This window comes from Xiphophorus hellerii, chromosome 11, assembly GCF_003331165.1.
Source record: "Xiphophorus hellerii strain 12219 chromosome 11, Xiphophorus_hellerii-4.1, whole genome shotgun sequence".
NCBI classification, from domain to species: domain Eukaryota; kingdom Metazoa; phylum Chordata; class Actinopteri; order Cyprinodontiformes; family Poeciliidae; genus Xiphophorus; species Xiphophorus hellerii.
Window position 1 is genome coordinate 10,056,607 of NC_045682.1, and position 19,847 is coordinate 10,076,453.

Genomic DNA, 19,847 nt, shown 5'->3' on the forward strand with positions numbered 1-19,847 from the left:
AGTGATGGTATGATGCGTAACTTCAGCACTGATGGGAAATTGGTCAGAGTTGATTGGAAGACAGATGGCAGACTGCTCATGTTAATTACATTTCGGATTACACATTAAAGTGCCTGGCTATATATATATATATACTTTTTTACCGTCATATTCATTCAGTCTACTTTATAAATACCTGTGAAATACTAAAGCAAATTATTAATATAATTCTGCCCATTAGCCATCCTGTACTTTAACTACTGCGCTGAAACCAGAGTTAATATTTTAAACTGTTTAAGATATAAATGTGAAAAACAAAATTAAACAACATGAACATTTTTGCAATGCACTGTAAAACAGCGAAACTCCAAACTACGTGGCTGATTTCTTTTCTCTTTTTTTTTTCCAGTTCAGTTGCTTTCTGTAAACCATTCATTGTAGTTCTGAATATCAGCCAGTCTTTGGAAAACAGCACACTCAGTCACCTGATCTTTGGTGTCCTCCACTGCAGCTGCAACATGGCAGCAGTAATAGAAAACCATAAAAGGCTTGTACGTGATGACAGACTAATACCAACTGATTTAAACTGTGGCAGACCTAGCAGACTTGTCTCTTCATAATGGCTGAGACAAATGCAGGTGTAGGAGCCAACAGCCTGAGGTCAATAATCTTTGTTTATTGCCTTCATTACGGGAAAACTGCAAATGTTAATAAAATCGATCCCTTTCCATGAGTAAAATAGCCCAGAATGTAAAGCTCCCTGCTTTGTTTTAGGATTGAAACAAAGCAATCCTCTTGATAAATTTATCTCCTGATAAATTTGCAGGATAACAATCAAATTCAGATATTGATTATGCGCTGTGCCGGATTTCAAACATTATTTTACTTTTTTATTTTTGCTGCATGATGGAGAACATGAGCGGGAGGCACAGAGTAGGAGAGCAGCTGCAAAGAGGGAAGCAGAATGACTGTGTGGGATTCAATTCAACGGAACTAATATTAGCAGTTATACTGTTGGGCAAATGTGCTTGTATGGCTCAAAACACACACACACAGTAATTCGAATCCCAGAGATGAGTGGCAGCATGAAATGTTGAGGAGAGGCATGACCAGGATGTGACTAGCTTCCTGCCCTTGCTTTGAATGCTAAAAGGCTCACAAATGGGTTTGGAGGAGTTAAATGAGGACTAACCTGGTCTGGATAATTATCAGGTAACTAAGTTTGCACAAACTGGGCTGTGCAGCCACAGAGGCCAGTGGTCAGAGTGGCTACAGCCAGGATGACTGCTAATTAGCCTGATGTTGTACAGTAGGGTCATGTGAGTGGGTTAAAATCAAATAGGGGGAGAACATCTGTAACACTTCCACAGCTACAGTGCCTTCTAAATGTATTCTTTTTGAATTTTATTTAATAGACCAGCACAATTTCCAGTGCACAGTTGTGAAGTGGATGAAAAAGATACAAACTTTTAAAAGTTTTTTTTTTTTTTAGGAATAAAAATCAGAAAAATGCAGCATGCTTTTGTATTAGCATCCTCTGAATCAATATTTTGTAGGAACATCACACAACCATTGCCTATATCTGCCTATCTTTGCAAGGCTGTGGGTGCTTGTCTGCAGTATTTATTTGGTCAAGAAACAGGGGGGCACCCATAAGAAAAGATTTAATAGCAAGACAGGCATGAGAGAAAACCCACATATGAATGGGAAAAAAAAGAAACGTGCACATTCTGCACAACTCCAGAGACGTTGCTAAAACTATTTTCTAGCAAAATAGTACAAGTCACTCAGATTGGCTTTAAAGCGACAGTGAACATAAATGTTCAAAGTCTTATCACAGATTCTAATTGAAATTGAAATCTGGACTTTGGCTTGGCCATTCTGACAGTTCAGAATCGAACCCCTTCATTCGTAGCTCTATTTATATGTTTAAGAGTTGTCATCCTTCCGGAAGGTGGACCACCATCCCAGTTTCAAGTCTGTAGCAGCCTCTAAGATATGCACAGCAGGATGCTTCCTCTACCATGTTTAACTGTTTGCACAGTGCACCATTTTGGGGTTTTATTTGTAAGAAAAGTCGTAGAAGTTTATGGATGCAATTTTGTAATCTGCTTCTTTCTATATAACTTTTTAATAACCTCTCCATTTATTTATTTTTTTACGCCTCCCTAATAATGCTTAGAGTCTTAGAATGACTGCTGGAGTTCATCGCTGCATCAGTCATTGGGTAAAAGGCTGGAAACAATCTGAAGAATAAGACCAAACATGCACACAACCTACAGGGGAATTTGATCACAAATGAACCTCCCAGGCATGTTTTAGACTCATGGAGGAACTGGAAGTGTCCACAGAAGATCCACATATGAACGTGGGAAGAGTCACAAAAAACAAGCAAACAAAAAAAATAAATAAACAATGAATTTGTAATCTTTGAGGATTCCACTCCCAAAGCACAAAACAACGCCTTTCCTGGCAGCGTAAAATGGCCATTGTTGCAGGTAAGTAGTTCTCCTGCAGACTTCCAGACTTTGTGTGGTAACACTGCCACCTTCTGGTGAAAATTGATTAAGCCTATGCAAAGAATTGGCTTTACACAGGACTGAACTGCATGTAGTTCATAACATTTGCACCAATGCTTAATCAAGCAAATAATGAGCAATAAAACTTGAGGCTATTGGTGTGAGTGTTTCTGTCAAAACTCATGAGACAGAGGGAGCCTTCAGTATAAATATTTATGCCTGCCAAACAGATCAATGGCAATTAAAAAGGTCAAGGGCAGATGATGATGAATGTCCGTTGTATGTATTGATAAAATCTGACCACAATAATGAATTACAAATGACACACTTACACACAAGCTTCAGACAGCAGAGAAAATCAAAGGGATTAATTCATTGATCATGCTTAATCTGTCATAATTAATTCCATAGGAACAACGGTGATGAGAGCAAGTCTCCATTAAGCAGATAAATTATTCAGCAGGAGGATGTGGTGGACCCAAGACAAATGAGCTTGTGGGACCGGTGCAGCAGCCACGGACTAAAGCTAATTACAAGCCATTCTTGGAAACAAGCACCGTTTTTTTTGTTGTTGTTTCGATATGCTTATTTGGAAACCTTACAACGGGAGGCGTAGGTTGGAAGTGGGAAAAGCTTCACCTTGATTTCAGCTGATTTGACTTTATTATGTCTGTCATGCACAGACTCAAGCTGTTCATGTCATACATGCTAAATTTACTGATCACATCTCTTTATGTGAAAGTTTATCAATTAGGGATTTCATATTTATTTTATTTTTCTGTTCGGATATACTCGTTTTTAAACAAATAAAAACCAAAAACTGCGAGTAAATATGATTTGCAGCTTTTGGAGTCCCATTTCTGAATATAGACTGTTCTCCTTTCTATAGCGCACAGAAGATGCATTGGATTTTGGTTGCAAACATTGTTTAGATTTTTTATTAAGCTTGCAATAAATTAGAACATCAATTTCTACGAAGAAAAACCAACTTAAAATATTTTTAACACTGAAAGGCATGTTCATGTACCATATTTATGGATTCAACACTTTCTCTGATCGCTTTTTGCATAAATTATTACATCACTGTGACATGGAGGCAGACAGCGGAGACTTCCTGTTGCTTTGATAGCAGCCTTCAGGAAGCCTGATCTCTCATCTTCCTCTTGAAAAAAAAATATCCCTTATATTTTCAATGGGGGTTTAGGTCAGAAGAGTTCGCAGGCCAAACCAGCCCAGCGAAATCATGATGATTAAATCAGGAAGTGTGGGCAGGTAAAAAGTCCTACTGGAAAATTAAACCAGTATCTTTACTAAAGCTTTTCAGTAGAGAGAAGCATGAAGTGTTCTAATATCTCTAAAGCTTCTGTTTAAAAAAAAAAAAAGCAATTAAGAGAAAAACAATTTTATGTCAAAAATTGGTGGCGACGATCCAATATATTGACACTTATGAGGTGTATTTGTGATGAATCAGGACATTTTATCCAATATAATTCAGGATGTTTTATTCAAATTACTTTTCAACATTTACAGGTGGATGTAGGCACAGGGTAAGACACACAGGCCCCGATATTTGTGTGCATTTGGATATTTTATCTTAAATTCCTGTTTCCTGCTTCTGACAGATCAAATGTCTCTAATCAGGCAGTCGCTTTACACTCCTAAATATTAGGAAGTTTTTCATCAAAAGCTGACTTGGATCTACCATTGCTTCAACCAGCTTTTCACACCTCAAGCTCTTTTTCATATTTCTAAACTCATTTTTCTTCCTGTGATAAATCAAATCAGTTTAATCACAATGTTTTCTGCATGTATGTGGGGACTCAAAGAACAAACTGCTACATAACAGGAAATATAAAAATCACATGAGGGCATTGATCTTTCACATAAGCAATACAGGAAAAGCACTGCTATGTACACACAGTTTGGGCATTAACCCACATGTCTGAGTATTGACATATGGGAGGTTAAAATATGAATAGCGCTAGGTTTTACATAATTTCTCCAGATTGTTTTTAATTACTTGAGTAATCCAACAAATTATACAGCATTCTGGAAAAAACTTGTGATAACATTTTGTATGTAAGCGTCCAGTTCTCCAGTAAGAGTCGTCTTCTTTCATCCAAAGCAGACACAGAGGACTAAAAGAAGGTTTCTCTGCAGAGCGGGCAGGTGGACTTGTTGCTGGAAGTGAACCATTTGTACTATAGAAAAAGAAAAAGGCAATATCAAAGCAGGCTGCCACTGGTTGCTTAAAGTAAATTAATACTTCAATATCACATGTCTCACCAGACAAGCAGAATGGAACTTCTTCTTGCAGGTACGACAAGCTTTCTTTGGCAGGGAGTAGTTGGAGCCGTGAATAACAGAGAAACAGATCATGCAGTCCTCGATGCCCTCGAAGCGCTTATCGACGTTGTTCTTCCACAGAGCCAGGCCCTCCATTATGCTGCCGTTCTGACCGCACAAACAATGTTGTTGTTTTTCTACCTACTAATCCCAGCAAATAAAAATACCCGGCACTTTAAAAACACCTGAGTCTTAAGTGCCTTAAAAGAGTGTATCGATTGTTTTTCTACCTGATGTGTGAGGTAGGTGCTGAGCTGCAGCATCCAGTTCCTCCACTGCTGCACGGCGACGCCCACACGTCTCCCACTCTCCACCGTGATGGAGCCCAGAGGGTAGTTCTGCGGCAGCTGAATCACCAACTCGATGTAGATATCATCCACGGAGTATGTGGCAATCACCTCTCGCGCTGCTGAGCGGGCTTTAACCTGAGGAGACATGATTAAAATATATATATATATATATATATACTGTATATATAGTCTTAACACCATAGGGGGTCTTCCAGTCAGATAATCAGGCAGCGGATATACAATTAAACACCCAGATCACACTTAATGGACTGACACAAATGAGAGTTCATTAACTTTAACAGAACAGTATAATGTTGCACCTTCGTTAAAGTGCAATGATGCATCACAAAATTTGGTTAATGATTTAACATCATACCTACTGGCAAACAAAAGATGGAAAAGTTTAACAAGTTTCTTCTTCTAAAAAAAAACAAACATCTAGTTTAGAGTGAAAAAGGACCAAGAAATGAAAGGTGATGGGAATCAGTTATTTTTATCTGGACTAGTGTATGGAAATGTCAAAATCCTATCTTTTTTTATTCTGTGAATGCACCACCCAAATCACCAAGACAAGCCGACAACAAAACTCTGATGTGGATGATGTTATTTGGTGATGCAACTCAAACTTAGCCATAATGAAGACAGAGGAAGCACTGGGATGCTGGAAGCCTTTTGTACAGCATGTCAGCTGCTCATTTAAGTTGAAGAAGAGCACAAGAGTCAAAGACCGTCGGCGGAAAGACTGAAAAAGCCAGGAAATGATGCTAAAATCCAGTTTAACATGTCAACTCTAAAATTATTGTTTTTGAATAATTATTAACGTTTATGGTAGGCTTTTCATAGAGAGACTAGGAAGTCTAGACGACGAGTCTGGATCAAACTATTTTCAGTGCCGTTCTTCATATTTTACTGCCCTTAGCAATCTGTATTGTCTAAAGTCTGTATCAGCAGAGTTTAACTCATAAAATTAAGAGATCAGAAATTGGCTATAAAATTCTGATAGGTGCATCTCCAGATGACAGTGTAAATTGTTTTCTCTTTTTAACCCTTTGGGATCTGTGATCCCACTGGTATGATTACACCATGTAACATTTTCAAAGGTCAGTAGCAAAAAAAAACACTTTTAAAAAGTGTAGATTTTAAACTAACCCTAATTTTGGTTTGATGTTCATTCATCATGTAGAGCTAGTGATCTGATAGTAAGTTAATGTTAATCCAAAGTGTATAAGCTTAACGAGTCAATATTCAGCCTTTTGTTTCCTCCTCTACCTTAAAAAGTAAACTTCAAACTTATGGTAAATATGTTTTTGACGCAGAATATGAAACATTAAATCAAAACCAAGCAAAAGGGGTTCTAAGCTTCCCAGAGGCTTTCACATAAGAAAATATAAAAGCCTGCACCAGAAACTACAAACTATATTCTAAATCAAGAGAACATAGCTGACAAATCAAGAAATCTATTTCTGTTATATATGTATATATAGAAACAGCTTAAATATGCTACTTTCCATTATGACATGAGTGATTAGCTTGCATCTATTAAACTTGACATTTTAGAGCGACTTAAGTCTAGAAAATTACCGTTTCAGAGCGGGAACAAATTAAGAGTTTAACAAATGCTTTCTGAAGGCTGTCATGTTGGGTGTGCAGAGTGCATTTAGCCCGCTAACTTACAGTCATGCTGTCAAACATCTGAGTGCTGTCGTGGACCAAGGAGATCTCCTGGGCCGACAGAACAGGACTGACGTATTTACTGGTGAACTTTTCCACTGCAGAGCTCACTCTCTTCTCCTGGCTGTTCCACCACAGACGCACCATGGCGGGCAGGTCCTGCACTGTGCTGTAGTACACACTGCAAGCCAGGTGGGGGAGCTCCCACTCAACGCCAACGTTCTCTGCAGTCAATTCACAGCACAGGAAAAAATGAAGAACTCAGACCCTTTTAAGCTTTTTATGAATTTTGGTTTTTATTTACAGACTCAACCGTTAACGTATATGATTGGGCTGAACACACCTGCATGCCGCATGTCAAAAATATTTAGATGTTAAAACTTTGAAAAACGTGGAATTTTCCTTCCACTTAACTATCCTATACTTTGTATTGATCTATCACATAAAGTCCCCAAAAATACATCGAAACTTGTTGCAACTTGGTGTGAAAAGTGGTGCAAACACATTTACACAGCATCAGATCTTATTTAATTTGCTTTACACGTGTTCTTAGCAGGATTTGCTGAATTTATGGGTATAGTTTAAAATGTGCAAACATTCAAAGGACAGGAATAGCTTTGCAATATACTAAAAGTTTCAAAGTGACTTACTGTCAACTGTGAGAAGCAGACTCTCTGTGAAGAAAGTTTTACTCTCCTTTGTCTCTGTCCCCTGGCCCGGGCAAATCGGGTTCTCAGGCATCAGTTTGAAGAGATGGAGGAGCAGCTTGTTAAGAGAGCAGCTTCTCTTCAGATACTGAGCATAATGGGCACGCAGCTACATAAAAAGAAAAAAAAAAAAGTGTGACAGTACATCAAAACCAACTCCTTTAGTCTTCATAAACCCACTCTTGCAGTAGAAATTAGACAAAGACTCACATGGGAGGGGGAGGATTTGAAAAAAGTAAGGAGCAGTTTCCACGCAAGAAGGTAAGCCAGTATGCAGGAGTATTCCACGCTGAGAGGCTGGACCACTGCAAACTCTCCCACCTGAAGCGCTGCCAGGATGCTGTCACACAACTCTTCACAGGTCGACAGAATGGCCATGAGCGCAGCTGGAGGAGATCTGAGATCAAACAACCACAACTTGGAAAAAATATATATATATATTTGTTTCATTTCATTTATTGTTTTCATTTCTTTTTTTTTCAATTATGCATTGCGATGAGGCAACAGAATTTCCCCACTTTCACTTACAGACATGGCTCATCGCTGTCATCATCAGACCTATTGCTATCGCCTTCGCCGTCACATTCAGGCAGCTGTGGCATCACTCTGCATTGACAAAAAAAAAAAAAAGAAGCTTTTTTTAACATTGTCTGCAAAACTTCAGCTAACCTGACAGAACGGATCTGTAATGTTGAACAAATTCAACACTATAGATCAGACTTACTGAAGTGTTTTTCTGACAGAATCGAGCAATTCTCACAACAAGAAAGAAAAACCCCTTACTTCTCCAGCATATGGTGAACAGTAATCTGCAGAGGCCTGGCCTTGAACAGCAGCAGGGGACACAGAGTGTTCAGCAGGGTCTGCAGAGGCTCTGGCAGGTTGGTCTTTTGGTCCGCTATAAATCGTGGCGGCAGGGAATTTTGGTTTAGTTGCTGGACTGGAACGCAAGTCAGAGCCAAACCAACCGACTGGAGAACAGCCATGGGGAACACAGGGTCATCCGGCTCAGGAAAAGCCTCTGATTGAAGCAGAGATAATAAGTGAATGAAGATGTTAAAATTAGGACTGGTATTTACATTATTTACAATGTGAGAAAACAACCTATCCGGTTAGAAATCTTATTTAGGAGAAATCCATTCTTATCCATTTGAAATACTTCAAATGTAACATTCAAATGTTCATGGAAAATCAAGCGCACCGAGTAGTACCTGAATTATTTTCCAAATACAGTACATTTACTTGCCAACATAAAGGCAACACACGTACCAGTGATTCTCACTGGCAGGGGCAACAGGAGGTTGTAGATTCCCTCTATGAAGAAATCTTTCCATTCGCCAGCCAGCTCTGTTGGCAGCTTCTCCAGGACGTCAGAGGATGGCGACGAAAAGAACTGGTTCAGCGTCACGATCAACGCAGCGTTCTCGCACACAAACAGCTGCACCCAAGGGTTCCACAGACAGCTCACATTCTCACTGGCAGTCTGGGTTTAGATACAGTTAAAAACTGAGTTATGTTTAAAAAAAAAAAATAAAAAGCAGCTCAGCTCAGAGAACCTGATGACAGGAGAAGTATTATTCATGAGCTCCACAAATCTGGTCCATAAGAATGGCAAGATAAAGCATTTTTTAAAGAGAAGACAAAACCATTCATGAAGAAGAATGTAGTTTAGTCAAATTACAGTTAAATTTAACTCTTTACTAAAGTAACGTAACACAACTAACAGCCCACAGTGATACATGGTGGTGGCAGCATCAGGCTGTGGGCTTGCTTTTATTCACTAAGGACAAGGAAGTTAGTCAGAACTGATGGGAAACTGGAAGGAGTATAAAACTGAGCAGTACTGGGAAGAATCTGTTGGTAGAGCAGAGTCGTATCTTCCAGCACGACAGAGACTTCAAACACAGCCGGAGCTAAAGTGAAATAATCTGTGGCAAACTTTGAAAATTACTGTTCCACAAACGCATAGAAATGTGTGGTTGTGATGTGATAGAATGTGGAGTGAATAGTTTTGTGAGGCAGTCTAAATTATAATACAAAACAATCTCAAAATCTCATGTGAGCTTTGTCTCACCTCCAACCAGGCCAACATAGAGCAGAGCAGAAAGTCCCACTGGTTTCCCCCAAGAACAGCTGGACAGTGAGTCACCGACCAACACAAGAATCGAATCATCTCCACATTGAGGTTCAGCTGTTCAGATGTCGTATCGGACAAGTCACTGAAATAAACAGATGTGGCTAATTTAACAGCAATAGATGAACTGATCTGTAACAACGTCAGTCGGCATTTTCTATGGTCCTGAAAGCATAAAGTGCCTAATCTACAGATTAACCTTGTTTTTTAAAGACATGCTGCAAATCTTGAACATGTGAAGGAGCCACGATGTTAGAGTGTCAACTTAGAAATTAACAATTGTAGTATAACAGCTTAAATCACATGAATGTCTGCTAGTGTTAACTCAATAAAAATGTTAAAAGTTGCTTCAGTCACCAGCTAAAGAGAAACCAATCCTCTCTGCTGTTCCTCCATTCCATCAGAGTGGCAAGAACAGCCTGAATGACCTCGTCTTCTACCGGCGTGTTGGCGTTCAGGCAGCACAGCAGCACTGCCAGACTGCCATAAACATCTGCAACACACAGCCAAAAATTACTACTTGCATATATAAATCTGTAAGATATAGATTCATGTATAGTGCTACGGTATCTCACTTTCTTCCTCTTGCCAGTTGATTATTCCAGCAGTAGCCAAAGCAATCAGAGTTTCTCTGTCTTCTTTAGCCATAAGTGGGCAGAGCACCTGCAGTGTGCTGAGTTTGCTCAGATTCACTGGGAAAAGACTGATTAAATAAACATATTTAGTATAAAACAAAACAAGAGCTACAATTTCAGAGCTAAGAATGTTCAGAAAAAAAAACAGAAAATCAAATACTTTCTCATAAATTACTAACCTATCTGCACTATCGTAAAGTCTTTTTAGAGCTCCACTGCAAGTGGCTGCCAAGTCGTTGGTGTGGATGTAGTTTTCTAGAGTCAGAGTCCACAGACCTCCATCTGTCACAGACCTTATGGTCAGAAAAGGAGAAGAATTTAATCAGAAGATAATATTTAAAATTACTGTTAGAAAAATGAAAGAAAGCCTGAGGTGAATCTGACCTTGAGTAGAGGGTCTCTAGTAGAGATTTCATTGGGACTTTGCTATGGAGTCCAGCTGATAGTCCCCATTCAGCCAACAGGTTGCGATAAGCAGATGCTACTGGGGGCCGGAAATCGAGCTCCTTACACCACTGCAGCGCATACAACACTTCTGAAACTGTTGAAAAGGAACAAACTTATGAAAGCATCGAAAACTGGTGGAAGAAAACAACTTTGTTCTTAACAGAGTCCTGTGTGTACCTGTGCCTGTAAGGTTTGGGAGGAATGAAGAACATGGCGCCTCCTTTTGGCCAGAAGCTAGAACTGCAGCAGTCTGGGCCACAATTCCCAAGACGGCACAGACACAGAGGTGAGCAGGCAGCCTGTTTGAGTCTCTGAACTTCCACATGTCCTTAGAGGGTTTTTCACAAACTCCTCTGTGACGGTTGGACAGCAAAGGAGATTTGACCCACTGAAGACAACAAGTGAAAAATAAAAAATGGAGGTACCACATGAATGTTACATGTTTTCTTTGTGCAGTGCCTTGCAAAGTATTCCTACCTCTCAAATGTTTGTTATTTTGTCACTCTAAGAGGACAAACATCAATTCATTTTATGGGAATATTATCCAAGACCAGCACAAATTAGTAAATAAATTTGAAATGGATGAAAAATTACAGTTTCCAACATTTTTACTCAATTCTAAATATGGTGAAATGTATCAAGGCCCTTTTCATCCTATTGGCCTAAAATAAACCTAGTGCAACCAATCATCTTTAGAGGTAACCTTACCTATAACACCTTGGTGTAATTTAATCTCGGTGTGAATGCAGCTGTTCTTTGAACTGATCAGTCTGTTTAACATTACTCAACAAGAGATTAAGTGACATACCAGACAGGTCAGGGGAAGAAAGTTTGGAAGAGGGTTAAGGCTTCAGTTAGGCAATAAAACAAAAACATCTGATAGGAAAACTGTTCAATCCATCATCTGAAAATGGAAAGAGTAAATCAAAGATTCCTAAATCTGTCACATAAAATTTCAATAAAATACAATGAAAAGTAAAATGTCTTGCTGTAATGTAGCGGCATTTGAAAAAGTTCATGAGTAGGATTATTTTTGCGAGGCCTCTGTAAAATATTCCTTTGTAATCACTATACAGATGTTCTTGAATTTTCCCATAGTCGGGTACAGACTTGCTGACCTGAGGAGACAGGGCGTGTCTGATTCTGGTCCACTCCGTCTGGCTCGGTGTCAGAAGAGCAAAGAATTGGCTGAGGACGGAGGATGCTTGGCCGCCAACGGAGACGATCGTTTCCACTAAGCTTTGGACAGCTCCGACTAAAACCTGCAAGCTAAAACAAACAAAATAATAATAATAATTCAAGATAACACAACAGACCAATCAAAAAATAAGATACATGTACAAAGATTTACCCTTTAATATCGAGATTGCTGGTCAGAAGCTGCTTCATGACCCAGACGGCTGCACTGTGCAGGAAGCCGCCTTGGCGGACCTCGCATTCACAGTGTTGCACCAGCGACCTGACTCCAGCTGCACACACTTTCTTCAGCTTATCCAACAGTGATTCTGTAAAAGTAATGGCAACATGAAGTTGCTCTTTCTTTCTCTCACAGCTTAATTAGTCATTTTTGTGCAATGTGTGTGTCAACCCACCAGACAGGTGAGTGTGTCTTTGATCTTGCGCAGTCAGCTGGAAGACAGTCAGCAGGAGCTCCTCAGCAGAGAGGAGCAGCAGGCAATCCTGGACAGAGCAGAAGAAAGAGGAAGCCACGTCGCAGATGAAGGAGATGAGTGGCTCCATGTTGCCCGCGTCCGACAGACTCTTGGTCTCGGACAACGTAGTGTGGAGCTTCTCCAACATTTTCTCCATGTACACCTCCCCTATTAAAGACTCTAAACACAAAACACGTCAAAATGTAAGACGCATCATCTGTTTTGTCAAGCAGAAAGAAGCTCTTTGCAGTGTTTCTGCACAATTTCTCTTGAGTTACCATTGTTGTTGTTCTGAGAGAGAACGAGGCCGATAAGCGTCCAGCTGTTGTTGCTTGTGGGGGTTTTGGGAGCAGTCGAGTTGTGCTCCATCTTGCAGAGCTCTTCAGTCAGTCCCAGGAGCTGCTCGCCCAGAATCGAACCTTTCAGCCAGTTCCTGCAGCTTGCCCGAGTCTTGGGATCTTTACCTGCCTTTAGAAGTTAGGAAACAAAGTCAAGAAGTCTTTTCTAAACAAAAACCACAAACTAATTTAAGTCTGATGAAAACTGAATATTTACTCTCTGAATAATTTGCAGGATAATTCTCCACTCCAAACCCATCTAGAAAGAAGAGAAACGGACCATTAAAAAAAAAAAAGGTAAAACTGCAGTTGGATATCAAACAAATGAGGATGAGGTTACCGTGGTGATGTGATTAAGAATTTGTGTGGTCTCCTCCTGGCTGCAGCAGGACAGTGAGCTGAAAACCATCTCCACCAGGTGCTCGGTATCGCTGCGGCCAACCTCCGCCAGCCACACGACCACACGCCTCAGCAGAAACTGAACTGCTGGATTTTTCTCCCCCGTCCATTTATCATCTCCAGGTTTAATTTCATCAAATTCAAGTAAGGTCTGAAATAAGTAAAAATGTAAGATAAAATGCATCCTAGTCTGAAGCTAAAAATGCCACTTTAGGAGTTCTAGTTTGAACGTATTTACAGACAAAGAGTTGCACAGTACACAACATTGTAAAAGTCATCGCAATATAACTTATTTTACTCGACTAGATTTTGCACCAAAGAAATTGTTGTCAAATGAAAATAGATCTTTGACTTACACTGAAAATCCTGGGCGTGTGAAAAGACTGTAGGAGAAGGGACAGAAAAACAAGATGTTTCTCTGAGTTTTTCTCATTCACATGCACGAGGCACAGCTGAGCCAGCTGGCACACGGCGTCTTCAAAATGCTGAGTCTGTAGGGACCCAAGCGCCTTCTCCTGCACAGGCTCCGACACAGTCTGCGCAAACTTTTCGACTCCCTCTCCCTGAATTACTGATTTCTCTTCCTCTTCTGTCTTTGTGAGACACAACCTGACAGATTTCTTCTTCTGGGTTTGTTTTTTGCTTATTCTCTCAGGATTACGCATGACCTGGAGAGATTCAAGAGAGAAAACAACTAGCTCTTATTTCAAATGTATTTTACTTGACACATTTTACTAAAGCATAAAAGTAAACTCACCTGCAGCAAAGTGGCTACGCCTTCCAAAGCCTGAAGATCAACGTCCTCGTCGTCGACAAAACGCACACACAGGAGACCGAGTTCCTCCCAGAAGTCAGCTAAAAGTCTTTTGAAGACATCCTTGTTGTTATTTTTCTCGCCTTCACAGTGTAAACCCGCCCTCTTCTCCCAGGAAATGAGCATTTCAGTGATCAGCAGAAAAAGAGGTCCATTCTGAAGGGAAGGATTCCTAATAGCCTTTTCTATCAACGGTAGGAGCTGCAGAAATAGAGCAAAACACTTCAAGAAACATCTGAGAGGTAGAAAATGTTGGGAAAATTTGGCATGACAGCATGACCACACCTGCTGGGAAATGAGCATGCTCCTTATTTTCTCCTGAGACTGCTCGTCCCCGGCGTTCTGCGTTATGCTGTACCTCAAGCACTCGACAAACGACGTCACTATGACTGCGCTCTCCGACGGGCTCGTCGCCGCACGCTCACTGGACAGGCTGACCAACACAAAACGCGCAGAAATACGGGAATTACTTTTGGAAAATGCACATCAGGTAACATTTCACATATAAAAACACAAACAAGTTACCCTTGCAGGAATGCGGTGTAAAAAGTGGTGTAGAAGTCCAATTCAGGATCTGTGACTTGCTGCGGCAGTTTGCTGAGGAGAGGCATGAGATTCGGATGGAGCCCTTTAGCCATGCCTTTACCTCCTTCTTTCAACAAAGCCCAGAGTTTAGGAAGAAAGCCTTTCTTGGCATTTACATGTGTCCAACAATCCTGAAACATTTAAAAGAAAATTAAGAAATCATTAAGAACATTTTCCTAATCTTGTTTTACACAACTCTCTTCAAGATTCCAGTCTTGATTTTGTTTTTTGTTTTTTTCCCCAACTACTCTGTTAAAGATCTGATGTCTTCAGGATTGTTTAATGACTCAGTTTGGGTCAAGCTTTAGCTGTCTCAAAATTCCCACTAGAATATCCTGGGAGAAGATTTCATAGTGGTCTCAATACCCTCTTTCACCACAGTGCTGTTATTCAGTCACAAACACAAGACCCTCTTTATGCTCCTTCTGGCCGTTCATAAATCAGCATATTAAGCCAGATATGTCCTGCACAGGAAGCATCTGTCAAACATCTCCAAGTCTTTTGAGGGAAAAAACATTCAACATGTTTTTGTGCCTCAAAAAATGTGGATTTATTATCCTGGGATTTTTAACAGCCAATATTAGAGATGTCTAGTCACTAACTGACACAAACAACCATGTCTTAAGTCCAGAAAACTGTTCCATCTCTGCACACTTTAGTGTGATTTGTTAAATACATTTTAATGGTGAGACAGACCTAAAGAATTTAGTGAAAGGAGCTAATGACTCCAACAGGCCCATGTCTGGGATTTTTGAGGCTGCAAAACAAACCCATATCATCACACCTCCACACCACATGCTTAACAGCCAATATGAGCTGTCAAAAGCTCTACTTGTCTATACTGAAGTCCAGTAGTTCCTTCAATTACAGCTTTGCAAATTGAGTCATGCTACCGTATTATTTGTAGGCGGAAGAGACATTCTCCTGGCTATCCTTCCAAACAAGTCAAAAGCTAGAAATGACTAGTCAAACGCTAGTCATTTCAGGACAATTCTAGTAGTATTGTCCTGAAATGTAACATTTAACATACCAACTCAGTCCTGTAAACTTTGAGATGCAGGTTTTGGGTTTATTACACAGCCTAATGCCAACTATTAAAACGTTTAGCAACCCTCAAGTGTTTTTCACTCAGAAATATCCCTCCTTTTTTTCCTGGTAACAAAATAGGGAATAATATCTTTCCACCTGATCTACCAATAAATATATAGAATGTAGCTTTTTTTAGTTGTATTCTCTTTGATTTACCTACTGATTTTACTATTAAAACCAATTTTAGACAAAATATAAACATATAAAGAACAGCTTTTGTTTTACTCCCCAAACAGGAGAGTGAACATGCAGGTCCACTGTCCTGCATGTTTTAGATGTTACTCTGCTCCAACAGAACTGATTCAGCTAGTCAGAAGTACGGCAGCAGAGAAACCTAAAGCAGGGGTGCCAAACTCCAGTCCTCAAGGGCCGCTGTCCTGCAGTTTTTAGATGTGCCACATGTACAAAACACTGGAATGAAACGGCTTAACTACCTCCTCCTTGTGTAGATAAGTTCTGACCTAATTATTCTACTCAGGTGTGGTGCAGCAGAGGCACATCTAAAAGTTGCAGGACACCGGCCCTTGAGGACTGGAGACTGTGCCCTAAAACATGCAGGACAGTGGACTCTGAGGAGCGGGGTTGGGACCCGCTGGAACGGGTCGTTCAAACTCACAGGAATAGTGGACACAACATGAAGAACTGCCTCCCACACGTGAGGAAGCACAACAGGGTCTGTGTCATCGATACTGAGGAGAACAGCAGGGCACAGTCGTGCTGCTTCACTCTGAACCATATCTGGTGTGAATTCACACAGAGCACACAGCATCTCAAAAAAGGCTCCTCTGATCTGTGGAGCAACACACGGGGTTAGGGCAACTCAGTAATGACAGACAAGGAGTCGATCTAGTAACAAGAGCTATCGACGCAAATGTTCTTGTTCAAATCTCCTCGAGTTGAATGTGAACGTCATTTAATGCACACCTGTGGCGTCTTGTGCTTGCTGTATTTCCAGAACTTCCCAGAGTTAACCAGTAGAGCCAATCTTTGCTGCAGTGCTGCCCTGTCATCCTGAAGCAGCAGGGAAAGTAGCTTCTTCACCCCCAACAACGAACTGGTCAGCATGCGAACATATTTGGTTTCTCTTTCCTCTTCTGTCACACTCCTGTTGAACAAGAGAAATCAATGCCTCAGTAAATCCTTTTTTGGTTTTCAAAAATATATCATTACTGCACACACACAAAACAGGAACAGACAGAAGCTAAGGTTAAGTAAAAGTTTTTAACATACTGTGAGTCACTTAGAGTGTCTGCGGTTTCCTTTAACAGAACATCTTGAAGCACCTGCAACACAGTCATAAAATTATATGAGTCTTACATACTTAGGACTTTTAGAAATATTCAGTTTCTTCTCAGATCACAACCTTTGTATTCAGTTCATTTTCCTGTCATAGCTTTCACATAAAAATCTGCGAAAGCAATCGCCTTCCGTAATGATTAATTAGTAAACTGAGACCAACTGTGTGAAATTTAATCAGTGTAAATGCAGCTATTCAGGCCTCGAAGGTTATCAGAGATGTGTTTGACAACATTAATAAATAAAGAGCATTAGGGAAAAAAAAGGAACATAGCATGTGGTTCAGGGATACGCTTAAAAACAAGTTTAAGGCAGGGTTATGTTTTAAAGCAATAACCATTGGAGACAATATGACAGAAGGTTCTCTGAGGTCAGATGAAAACAAAATTTAAGATTTTGGACACATAAAAAGGGCATTGTGATGTAAAAAACTACACTTTAACAACCTAAGCACACCATCCCTATGGTGACACATAATGACGGCAGCGTCATGCTTTAGGATCGCTTTTCGTCATAAGAGACACTGAAGCTGGTCAGAACTGATGGGAGGATGGATGCAGGTAAATACAGGAAATTCCTGGAAATGTTGACCAATTGAAATGGGTAGGAGTAAATCTCAGTCATGTGTTAAAATGGTGTAGTCAAAGTTCAGCTCTAAATAAAATTCTGTGACAAGACAGAAAATACCCTCAAACTCTGTTATGCACATAAAACCGAAACAAATTACACCGATGTTTGCACAATTACATAAAAACCTTTAAGAGTAGGGATATTAATGCAATGTGCCAGTTCTGCGTATTTTAGCACAAGAATCCACATTTCTGCAGAAAAGTTTGCATTTCCACTCACAGTAAGGATCTCGTCCTTGCAGAAGCTGAGAGCTTCAGGTTGTTTAGCAGGTGAGAACGCAGCCTGGAAGGCCTGGCAGGCGGCAGAGGCTGCGGGTGTGTACGTGTCACACTGCGACAGAATCCAGTGGCCCATCAAACTCTTCAGAAAGGGAGCCAGGCTGCGACGCACTTTTAGCACCAGCTGTTCAAACGCTTGCTGAGTGGCCTCCCTGATACGGCGGTCAGGGTCCTAACAGATAAAATGAGAAACAAAGAAACACTTTAATGCATGACTGGAAAATTAGTTCAAAGATTAATTATTTCAACTATTAAAAACACTAGAGATCAAGACCAATATTTATTTTATTAAGGATTAAAATGAGAATAAAATGTGCTGCAAGTCCTTTGAGGCCATTACACTATTAGTTACATTTATGCATCAAATCGTGTCTCTATCGTTTAGTGCATCACAGTACACACTTAATTGTTGTGCATATGAATCAAAAATCTAGTTATTTTGTTTTAAAGCTTAATGAGTAGGAAAACAAATGGCCAACTTTCATCAGTGGCAGATTGGTTTAGCAAATCATATCATGTAAAGTGACTATGCTGAATGGATAACTGTGTGGATGCCAGGTGAATTAACAACTTACCACTGATATCTTGCAGTAAATTCTTGGCCAGTATGGCAGAACTCCCTTCACCTCTTCTGCATCCCGTTCCTGACACATGGCCCCAAAGTCCTGCACTGCCTGGGAAGAACAAGCTTATCAAACACACTTTCAACGATAAGAGCTCGAAGGTGATGTTTCTACTCATGTTCTCAGAACCTAATTTTTACAAAGAAAACAACACATTTCGCTTACAAGTTCGCCAGAGCATTAAATATGAATATTTGCCTGATTCTGCAGATCAACATTCAGAACATCCAGATCAAGCTCACTTTCAGTCTGGTGACAACATCCCTCTTTGAGAGTTTCCTCAGCACCAGGCGGAAATCAGCATCCACCAGGTTGTCTATTTCTTCCGCTCCGTGGACAGCTGGGACATAACTCAGCTCAGAGGTGACCGTCGTGTCGAAGCCCACGAAGCCCGGGATGGCACCCCCTTCCCGGGCCAGAACCTCAGCAGCTCGGCCGCTGCTGGACGGCTGATTACAGGAAACAATACGTGTTTTCACACAGCAATGGAGGTAATAAAAATACGCTTGATGGTCAGTTTATGGTCGTCAAACAGTTTAAACATGCGTCGTTTTAGCTGAAACCACGAAATTTGTATTAGCTCGTGTTAGCTCACTTTGTACCGTCAACGCTGTTTCACAGATATTGGTGGTTGCTTACCCGAACATTTCCTTTTGTTCGTTGTTTGTTCTTTCCCCCCATGGTGATCTTCCTACATTTGAACTCTTTAACTTATACAAATGTGTTCTTACTAGCTATCACATAGGGACCCCAACTCGGAAGTGACTCCGTCCTACGTCACTATAGACGTTAACGCATTTAAAGCAACAAGCTGAGGAAATAGTCCCTCTCCTCGCTTTTTGTATGAAACAAAATATGTTCGTCATATGATTGATAGCCAGGCATGTTGTAAATATTGAAAGCCGCATCGAAATAATTAACTTAATGGAATTCTGTTGAGTTGTTTGATTTTTATTTCTTAAAAATATAAATTCCGAGTTTTCCGAACGCAGCAAACGAAACAAACCACGTGACTTCTATGTTTCACTTTCAAAATTTTTCAAAATAAAGCAACATCCGGAAAAGTAATTGCGAAATAGAGCTCAAAGATCACAAGTCAAAGATTTGCAAAAGAGCCCAATCATGAAGTTCTATCAAACTAACAATTAGAAGTAATGATAAAACTGGTACCAGTTTCATAGGTAGCAAGTGTGCTGTAGTAGTTTTTCTGACCTAAATATTTATTCAAATTCTAATTATCACATGTAATCAACTTATTTTCTGGGTTACTTCTGAGTCAATACAATTTTTAATATAACTAAATTATAACCAAAAAGGACTTTTCAAAACTATACTGAACTGTACTTATTACATCACACTGCAGCCCAATTTCTGTATAATTGAAATCTGCTGAATATTTTAACCTAACAATTCAT

At 40.1% G+C, this 19,847-nt stretch overlaps 1 protein-coding gene across 1 annotated transcript; it reads right to left on the bottom strand.

Annotated features, from left to right (window-relative positions):
• Nucleotides 1-3,980: 3,980 nt before the first annotated feature.
• ltn1 (listerin E3 ubiquitin protein ligase 1) lies at nucleotides 3,981-19,212 on the bottom strand. The gene is made up of 32 exons (XM_032576592.1): nucleotides 19,072-19,212; nucleotides 18,675-18,881; nucleotides 18,385-18,483; nucleotides 17,751-17,981; nucleotides 16,836-16,888; nucleotides 16,530-16,710; nucleotides 16,222-16,395; nucleotides 14,457-14,647; nucleotides 14,217-14,364; nucleotides 13,875-14,132; nucleotides 13,474-13,785; nucleotides 13,059-13,268; nucleotides 12,936-12,977; nucleotides 12,659-12,848; nucleotides 12,321-12,560; nucleotides 12,080-12,233; nucleotides 11,847-11,997; nucleotides 10,906-11,116; nucleotides 10,666-10,822; nucleotides 10,461-10,574; nucleotides 10,222-10,349; nucleotides 10,004-10,139; nucleotides 9,587-9,731; nucleotides 8,782-8,995; nucleotides 8,296-8,533; nucleotides 8,041-8,118; nucleotides 7,723-7,909; nucleotides 7,456-7,621; nucleotides 6,809-7,029; nucleotides 5,075-5,269; nucleotides 4,785-4,952; nucleotides 3,981-4,699 (listed from the first exon to the last, which is right to left on the bottom strand). Exons 1-32 carry the CDS (start codon nucleotides 19,111-19,113, stop codon nucleotides 4,637-4,639), a joined length of 5,304 nt encoding a protein of 1,767 aa, XP_032432483.1. The 5' UTR covers nucleotides 19,114-19,212; the 3' UTR covers nucleotides 3,981-4,636.
• Nucleotides 19,213-19,847: the final 635 nt, after the last annotated feature.

Excerpts from the sequence above, each read along its gene's own strand:
- ltn1 (XM_032576592.1), bottom strand. The coding sequence starts at position 19,113 with ATGGGGGGAAAGAACAAACAACGAACAAAAGGAAATGTTCGG. Across the intron at positions 14,133-14,216 it reads GCATGCTCATTTCCCAGCAG|CTCCTACCGTTGATAGAAAA; the intron begins GTGTGGTCATGC and ends CTATTTCTGCAG. Across the intron at positions 11,117-11,846 it reads GACACGCCCTGTCTCCTCAG|TGGGTCAAATCTCCTTTGCT; the intron begins GTCAGCAAGTCT and ends TGTTGTCTTCAG.